Consider the following 9839-nt stretch of genomic DNA (forward strand, 5'->3'; position numbering starts at 1 on the left):
GTTCTTCCTCAAGCCATGGTGACTAATAGGTTTTTGTTTTTGGATAGTCACCACACTCTTTAAGTGTTCAGCTTTTGTGTTCAATACAATTTCAATCAACTGTGAGTAAATGTGTTTATTATTGTCTTCTATTTTATGTGAAACATAGACAACAAATACAGTTCAATATGCATTATCATGAACTATGACTTTTATCTCAGTCATTAACATGAGGGGAATACTGTAGCTACTAATAAAGTGGAGATAACCTCTTGTCACAGATACCATTAAAATCCAACATGCTGCTGCTTTAAGGGGTCACACTTAGTTGAAGGAAGATGATCAGTACCACTGTTTCTGCATGTCCTCTGTGTAAGCAAAGCTTTGTAAACACTGTACTGTTTTCAAGGCTCAAGAGGAATTTGGGGTCAGATAAGGTTCAAAGTTTGGACACTCCCTCCCTCTACTGGACCAGTATGCTAACTACAGTATGTAATTGTACTTCAAGCATTGCCAGATTAAATTAAACATGGGTGGTGATCTTCTGCGGCTCAGCAGCCAAATGGCATCAACACCTGTTTCCATGTGATTTGTTGTTGAGAAACATCAGGTCACAACTGGTCATAAAGGAGCACTTGACCAAATACAGATGGCAACTATGCTTTATAGTTAATATGACTGTCTCAATGTTATGGGAACAAAAGGTGGAAATGATGAGGCTGACAAGGAAGTGTGGCAGGGCAGAGGATTGGGTGTGTCCTGCCCCGTGTGCCAGTGTTTCCCCCCTGCAAGTTTGTGAATGAATTAAACTCTTTTGTGTCACCAAACCTGCGTTTTGTCTGCTTTTGGGTCCAATCTCCTCACCCCCCTACACTGTGGACTACATGTATGATGTGTAACAGAGCTGTAATGTAAGACAAATTTAACAGCTCTTTTAAACCATTACAAAGTGTGTAAGAGGAGAGGCTTAAAGAGCTTCATTCAAGTTGGAGATTTGGTGTGATGATATTGAAGTCATGTGACCATGGAGTAGATTGAATATGATTTTAATAAGACACCTAACTTATCACTGTGTAGAAGTCTTCTTATCAGTGTGGGTTCATGTGTCAAAGAGGTCTCATCTCTCTCCTTCTAATAGGCCTATCTGTTAGGGTCTGTCCCAGAACCACCACACAGAGGCAGGAACAGGCCTACCCTCATTGTTGACCAAACAACAGCAGCATTGTCCTCACAGAAAAATCCCTCGAATCCCTCCCACTGTCCCAATGTTTCCGAGGCCATGTGAAGCGTCTTTTCTCTGTAAAAGGAAAGTGCTTAGTCGACTCGGTCACGTAAGTCATATTACTTTCTATGTACTTTGGATCAAGCTCAGTGTAATACAGGTGAAAACTCCTGCTACTTCTTCATGTGTCAGTTCATGAAACTCACTAACTCAAAATGTTTTTTTCATGGGTTGAATCGGGTTTTTATGAGGACTCTTGTTCAATCTGTCCTCCACTTCTCTGGTCATGTCTCATTTGAAAACAGTCAGTCTGATCCCCTACAGATTACTGATTATGTCCTACAATGTAATCTGTAGTGTATTCCCTTGGATTATTCAAGTAATGTATTTCTGTATACTTTGGCTGGATGATTAAATGGTGGTTAAATGGTGTTAAACCACTTGACACTTCATGTAGTAACATGATTCCCCAATTTAAATGTCATATTTAAAGCAATTATATTCCATTACCTCCTTTATAAGCAGTCCCTGTCTTAAAAAACCATGAGAACAAGCAGAAGGATAAAATTGACTCGATAAAAGCATTGTTAAATAAATTCATCAGTGTTGTTAATGTGGAAGGAGGACAGTTTTCTCAGGCAGAACAGGTGCTGGTTTCCCCTTTTGTACACAGCTTCACAGTTTGCCTCAATGGTTAGTTTGCCTTCAATAACTGCTCCAAGGTATTTATAAGTTTGAAGAACACATCACATTCAACCATTTGACCCTTATAGAAGTGACCTGTGCCTGAGGATTTATCTCTTCGTCTCTAATCTGGGGAAAACACAAAGGATGCTTTATCTTAGACTGGTTCAAACCAGTTCCTGTTTAAAGATCCAGATCACTGTGTCCCACAGGAACCAGGTGATCTACTGGTCACTGCTGATTTTACATGAATACTTTCTGCTTCCAGATGTTCTCCAAACTCACCTCATCCCAGATCTCAGTGACGTCATTCTACAGAGCAAGAAAACAACAAAGCTGCCTTTTAAGATGACATCTTGTAGAAATCATTTGACAGCTGCTACTTTGCTGGTAAAATAGTTTATTGCAGATTATTTCAGGAAGTTTCTCTTTCTCTGCATGATCTCTGATTGTGGAAACCTTTTACTTTTCTGGCTCTTGTCTATTGTCAAAGAGGCTTTGGTCACTAATAGTCGTCTTTGCCCGCATCTAATATTACATATAGTGGGGATTTGTAATTGAAGCAGAATTTATGCAATTTTTCACCAATAATATAGTATAATACTGAACACATCAGCAAGACAACAGATTGTCACGCTGTAGGAAAACACACTCTGTTATAAAACACGTCCGTGCATGTTTTCATAGCGTGAGCAGATATTGTCATATATAATATTGAAGATGTACAGTTAACCTCTGGCCCCTCAGCCAGTAGCAACAAATGGTTCATCCTCCTCCTGTGGTATAGGCCTAATGATTTTATATGCAGGCTGATGAAAACCATCACACACAGTCTGTGGAATATTAATTTACTCACAATCACGTGGGAAACTACAGGTCGTAGAGTGTAATCACAAAAACAGCAGAAACTGTTGCAGGGTTCAAAATTATCAAAAAAGGAAAAAGCCACACGCACATCCGTGCCAAGAACTTGTCTGACGAAGAGCAGTTGTCGTTCGAAACGTTACATTTCTCCTGTGAATAAATGGACTGCATTTTGGAGCCTTGCGGTGTGCGAGCCTTTCTATTTTCTTTTTAATTCTTTTAGGGTTCAAAATTATAACATCATTCAAAGTCGATAAAAGGACCCACAGCCTTAAGTAGCCTATTATCAAAAAAGATAAATGGTGAACGTACCCTTTATATAGGCACTAGCTCTGATGAGCTACCATGATGTAGCTATAGTAAGTCACTGCCATGTGGATTATATCTGAATTAGACAATTTACCTATAATCAAATTAAAATACATAAATGTTGTTGGTATAGAATATGTATATTGATATGCTTCTATAGTTTATTTACCAGTATATTTGACACAAATTAACGCATCACATTGTCACTTCACATTACTTATTAACAAGCTCTGCAATCTCATCCCAACAAGTACTGCTGTGTAACTGCAGCTGCTGTATTAAAATAGTGAAAGTGTGAAATAAGTGGCTTTGTTCCTTACTCTGCTTTCTGTCATCATGTATCCTGTCATCTGCGCTCCACTGATGATGGGTTTTGTGCTCACCGTGAACGTGTTTCCCTCAGACTTTCAGAGTTGATTGAACTAATTCTGATCATCTGTTCTGAAACCGAACACTCAACACAGGCTCAGTCAACTTGGAGATCGAGATTAGCTTCAGAGTTTGTTGAGCCTGCTTTGTGAAACAGGGCCCTGGAGAACATGCAAACCCAGAGAGGCTCCAGGCCTGGGGGTCAAGGCAACAGTGTGAGGTGACAGTGCTCATGACTGTACCACTGTGCAGTCTTAATCATATACAATTAGAAAAATACATTGGAAAAACTGGGGGAGATTATGACTGGAGCATGACTTCGATTAGAAAACTTTATTGATCCCCAAGGGGAAACTGCTTTGCCACACAATAAAAACACAAACATCCACTTAACAAACAATACAAACATTTCCATACCATTGCACAAAACTTATCAACATGATTGGATACTTCATACAACAGAGTAGGCTGCTCAAAGCAAGTGATTTAAATTGATATTAATATAGGCAAGGATAAATAAATAAATATAAGAAAATATACACCTCCAGAAGATTAAAAAACAACAACACTCCCATGTCACTGCTTGTTATGAGCCTAATATAGAGTGTAAATTGTTTGTGTGTTTCATTGTCACTAACAGACAATAATGAAACAGATTCAGTAGAACCACGTGTCCTCTCTTCTCTCTCTCCTCCATCAGTGTCTCCTCCCCTTCGACCTGCTGGACCATGTCAACATCTCAACCAGGCTTCACTGACGCTAAAACACTTTGTCTCATTCTTCACAGATACTTATGACAACAGTCTTCAGAGGATATACACTGACTTGTCATCCAGCAGAGTATCTGAAAGGAAGTGAATGTTGTCCTATGTGTCCACCTGGTAAGATTCAACTGAATGATAAAGGGGCATAAAGAAGAAATTAACCTCTGACTGAATTAATTAATATAATTAATGGCACCAATGCTTCATTTCATCAAGAGAGGAGGAATGTTCTGAAACCACAAGACAGAGCAACAAGTTCCTGTTCCTAGAAGATGTGTACAACCAAAACAATAATGCATGTAAACCAAACCTCTAAATATTTTGTATATCTCTTAATTGCAGACCGACTGCTTCCCATTTTAATATATACTATATTTGTTTCAGCAATATAAATCATAGAATCATCAGAAATATGTGCCTTTTTAGCACTAAAGGAAATCATTAACAAATATTGTGTACAAGAGAGGACCAGGACAACTCCCTTGAGATACACTTTGTTTCACAGATTTCATCTCTGTTAAAATAACAAGTTGCTTTCTATGACTATGATAACTGGGATGTCATGCTAAGGCAAAAAAAAAAAAAATCCATAACATTTTAATTTATTCAACAATATGTCATGATCTATAATGTCAAAAGCAGCTGAAAAATCAAGCATAACTACCCCTATAATTTTCCTTAGTTCTGTTTCCTTTAACCAGTCATCCACCCTTTGAATCCTAGCAGTTGCTGTTAAGTGCTTTTCTCAAACAGTAGAAAGAACTGACAGTGCAGCTGCTGTAAGTGCTCATTGAGGGGGAAAAAACTAGTGGAAGTCACTTTTGATAATATTTCCCTCATGATGACGACGTATCACATGAAATTGAATTGTTGGTTTTCTATTCAACAGGAAATAGAGTGAAAACAGACTGCACCGAGTTCAGGAGTACTTCCTGTCTGCCCTGCATTCAGGGCTCATTTATGAATCAACCAACTGGACTTAAACATTGTTTTCCCTGCACAGAGTGCTCTTCAGGTAAATATCTGTTCTTACTTTTTCATTTGGAGTAGACACTTGTGTTTTGTTTTTTTCAAGTATATTTTGTGGCTTTTTGCCTTTATTTGATAGCACACAGTAGAGATGGACAGGAAAGGGGGAGGCAGAGAGAGGGGGAATGACATGCAGGAAAGGGCATGCCCGACGCGGGAGTCGAACCAGGGCCTGTAGCCTCTACATGGGGCGGCCGCTTTACCCACTGCGCCATACACCACTCCGACACTTGTGTTTAAGCAAGGTTTAATATCAATTATAGCTGCTGCGCAGCGATGGGTCGGGTCCGGGCTACTTTTGGGCATATTTAGGCAATTCTGAGCAACAAACAGGAGAATAGGAAGACAAGACAGTTGTCCTTATAGTGTCCAATTTGCATCAGTTGAGGATTGAACCCACAACCTCGGGAACCAAAGACTGTTGTCTATCGCACTGAGCTAATTGACAAGTGGCAGTTCAACAGTGGCTTCACAAATTGAGTAAGCCATTCACTGTCTTGTAGGCAGAAAAAGAAAAATCAGTTTTTGAGGTAAAATAATGATATGTATTTGTCAAACATCTACTATGAGCCTAAGATGTTAGGAGCCTTCGCAGATGGTCCAGTCCAAGCTATTTGGATTTTTAAATTTAGAAGCTTGCTGTGATGCCACCATTAGGACAATTGTCTTGTGTTTCGTGTTGAGGACATTTGACATTTTGATTTGTCATCATCATCATCCTGGCTGGGTCTTGAACTCACAACCTCTGACACCAAGAACCAGCGCTTAACTCAGTGAGCTAATTATCTGGAAGTGAGACATGGTGTGTGTCTTCTCAAATAGACTCAGGGAGTCAGTGTCCGGGCAGCTGTTGTGGACGCAGATTTCTGTTATCTAAACAAAAATCTGTTAATACATAAATTGCATTTAGACAGCAAAATAGCTTGAGGACATCTGCCATTTCAAACTGTCATCATCATCATCTTCTCCCTCGCTGGGTCTCGAACTCACAATCTCTGACACCGAGAACCAGCTCCTAACTCACTGAGCTAATTGGCTGGTACTGAGACCTGCTGTGTAGCTTCATTTATCCACTCAGGTGAGCCAGTGCCCGGGCAGCTGTTGTGATGAAATGGTCAAAATGTCAATAATTCAGTCATCTAAACAAAATCTGATAATACATAAATTGCATCTTGACAGCATGGAAATGTTGGTGATTTGTTTTTAATGATAAGTGTTTTGCTTCATAAGAGAAAATATGATGTTTATAAATTCCAGTCTCACATTGACTGCAGTTGTTCCCATGAGAGCAGAATTCAAAATGTTCTAGAAAATTCAGTTTTTGAATTAAAATTCTGATATTTGCCAAACTTCATCAACCATGACTCCAGAATATTGTCATTTTTTTTCAGGAAGTTTGAAAATGTATTTAGCAAGAATTTGATGGTATATGTTTATAGTACTGTTTACAGTCAAACGTTTTCATGCACTGTAGGCTCAATTTTTGCTTAATCAAAAATCCGAGAAACAAGTTTTGTGGAGGACGGTCTGGAGATGCTCTGTAGCAAGTTTGGTGTCAATTGAGCAAAAATTGTGGGAGGAGATACATTTTAAAAGTTTTACAGTTATTGAAAAAAACAGAGTGATGGACTTCATAATTTGTAATAAGTTTAAGTTGACAAAAGTTTCAGCAGTATTGAGGCGACATTGTGGTGAAGTTTCAACACTGTAGCATCTACCGTTGGTTTGGTAGGAATTTTTAAAATTTTTAAATTTAAACGCTTATTGTGCCCCCCCTGGGAGGGGGGGGCACATGTCCTTGGAGTTGAGTGAATCTGGCATGGGACTGAACCTTTGTGCAAAGTTTGGTGAGTTTTCGCCCATGGGAAGTATGACTTCCTTGGAAGAAGAAGAAAGAAAGAAAGAAGAAGAAGAAGAATTCCTAGGAATACAATAGTGTCCTGGCAGCTGCGCTGCCCGGACCCTAATAAGTAGGAATAATGCTGGAAGTCCCATGTGGTGAAGAACATAAAATAGATGAATCCCCCACTACGTGTTTCACAAGACATGGACAAAATTGTCAGTACCCTAAAAAAGGAAAAACCCACAATTGTGACTGAAACACCTTGAAACTGACAAAAGTAATAATAAATAAATAAAAATCTGTGAAAATTAAAGCAGAAGTAAGTGATATATTTGTGTTAAAGCAGAAGTAAGTGGTCCGGTCGTTTTCGCTAATGCTGCGTTCCAGGCAGGCTTTTGAAATCGTAAATTACAGCTTCAAGTCACAACTTACGACTTTGTAGCGTTCCAGGCAACCCACTCGTGTTTTTCCGACCTGTTTTACCGGTGAAAGTCACTATAACGGCCACTCGTAACTTCCGACCGGTGAACTCGTACCAGATCGAACTGGTACCACTTCACGGTCGGAAAAATACGAGTTTCCTTGAACGCACCATAACAGTCCTCGTCGCTACGTCGCCACATTCACGGCGTCCCTTGGCTGCACACACAGCCCTGCATGCCGTTCTCTCTCCTCATTGGATAAAAACTGTAGGATACGATAAATGTTTCCTCTTCGGCTCAGAGCAGAGTGACTGACAGACCCGTGTTTCAGACCAAACACTCTATGTAAGTGATTGCTGTCGGAAGATATAACTATTTAAGACTTCTATTAACACAAATATATCACTTACTTCTGCTTTAATATAAGTCTTAAATAGTTATATCTTCCAACAGCAATCACTTACATAGAGTGTTTGTACCGAAACACGGGTCTGTCAGTCACTCTGCTCTGCTCTGAGCCGAGGAGAAAACATTTATCGTATCCTACAGTTTTTATCCAATGAGGAGAGAGAACGGCATGCAGGGCTGTGTGTGCAGCCAAGGAACGCCGTGAATGTGGCGACGTAGGGACGAGGACTGTTATGGTGCGTTCAAGGAAACTCGTATTTTTCCGACCGTGAAGTCGTACCAGTTCGATCTGGTACGAGTTCACCGGTCGGAAGTTACGAGTGGTCGTTATAGTGACTTTCACCGGTAAAACAGGTCGGAAAAACACAAGTGGGTTGCCTGGAACGCTACAAAGTCGTAAGTTGTGACTTGAAGCTGTAATTTACGATTTCAAAAGCCTGCCTGGAACGCAGCATTAGCGAAAACGACCGGACCACTTACTTCTGCTTTAACAAATGAAAATCAGGCATTGCTTTTGAATTACAGCTCAAAAGAATTATTAAAAAAAAAATGTAACTGGGCAAAAATATTGGTACCCTTAACTTAATCTAAACTTAATATTTTGTTGCACAACCTTTTTAGGCAATCACTGCAGTCAGGTGATTTCTGTCCTGTTGACGCCTCATGAGAAAACTGTTTCAGCTGTCTCAGGTTTGAAGGCTGCCTTCTCCAGACTGCATGTTTCAGTTCCCTCCACAGATGATCAGTAGGATTTACATCAGGACTCATTGAAGGCCATTTCAGAACAGTCCAGTGTTTTGTTCTTAGCCATTATTCTGTGTTTTTATCTGTGTGTTTGGGGTCATTACCCTGTTTGAGGACCCCTGACCTGTGACTTAGACCAGGCTTTCTGACACTGGGCAGCACCTTTCGCTCCACAATGCCTGATTGTCTTGAGATTTCATTGAACCCTCAAGACACTGTGTACCAGGTGCAGCAAAGCACACAGTACAGTGTTGTTTTCTTTGTATGCTTCATTTTTGCATCTATGTGATGAGCTGATGTGACCTGACGAATTGCTTCAGTTTCGGATCAAAAAGCTCCAGTTTTGTCTCGTCTGTCCACAAAGCTTCTTGGAGAATGATCCTTTCCTTTTTTTTGTTTTTCTTTCTTAAAGCAGAAGTAAGCGATCCGGTCGTTTTGGCTAATGCTGCGTTCCAGGCCGTTCAGGCAACCCACTCGTGTTTTTCCGACCTGTTTTACCTGTGAAAGTCACTATAACGGCCACTCGTAACTTCTGACCCGTGAACTCGTACCAGATCGAACTGGTACGACTTCACAGGTCGGAAAAACACGAGTTACGAGTTGCCTTGAACGCACCATAACAGTCCTCGTCCCCACGTCACCACATTCACAGCGTCCCTTGGCTGCACACACAGCCCTGCATGCCGTTCTCTCTCCTCATTGGATAAAAACTGTAGGATACGATAAATGTTTTCTCCTCGGCTCAGAGCAGAGCAGAGTGACTGACAGACCCATGTTTCAGACCAAACACTATATGTAAGTGATTGCTGTCGGAAGATATAACTATTTAAGACTTATATTAACACAAATATATCACTTACTTCTGCTTTAAGCAGAAGGGTACCAACAATTTTGTCCACATCTTTTGTGTCACAGCTTTATAATATTATTTAATAGGTATCACAAGGAGAGGCACTGCAAATGCTGTGGTATACAGATCTAGCTGGTATCTAAATATGTAACCTCTGTGTGTTGACAGGTTTTGGTCTGAGAACAAAGAATTCATGTACAACAACATCAGATACAGTTTGTGAACCACTGGAAGGACACTACTGTATAGACACTAAAGGGAACAGTTGTCTGGCAGGAAGGAAACACACAACATGTCGTTCAGGACAATACATCAGTGAAAAAGGTTGGTTTCTTTAACATCATGTAGCCTA

General features: G+C 40.1%; 1 protein-coding gene across 1 annotated transcript in view; it reads left to right on the forward strand.

The window, feature by feature from the left end:
* Positions 1 to 2167: 2167 nt before the first annotated feature.
* LOC146984117 (tumor necrosis factor receptor superfamily member 14-like) overlaps positions 2168 to 9839 on the forward strand; it is an 8542-nt gene continuing 870 nt past the window's right edge. Inside the window, exons 1-4 of the mRNA XM_085783132.1 lie at positions 2168 to 2275; positions 4215 to 4308; positions 5081 to 5206; positions 9656 to 9811. Coding sequence (XP_085639258.1) covers positions 2234 to 2275; positions 4215 to 4308; positions 5081 to 5206; positions 9656 to 9811 — 418 coding nt within the window. The 5' untranslated portion in view covers positions 2168 to 2233. The remainder of the gene's footprint in view (positions 2276 to 4214; positions 4309 to 5080; positions 5207 to 9655; positions 9812 to 9839) is intronic.

The sequence above is a fragment of the Trachurus japonicus genome, chromosome 7, assembly GCF_045865225.1.
Source record: "Trachurus japonicus isolate A0001 chromosome 7, Traja_1.0".
NCBI lineage: Eukaryota > Metazoa > Chordata > Actinopteri > Carangiformes > Carangidae > Trachurus > Trachurus japonicus.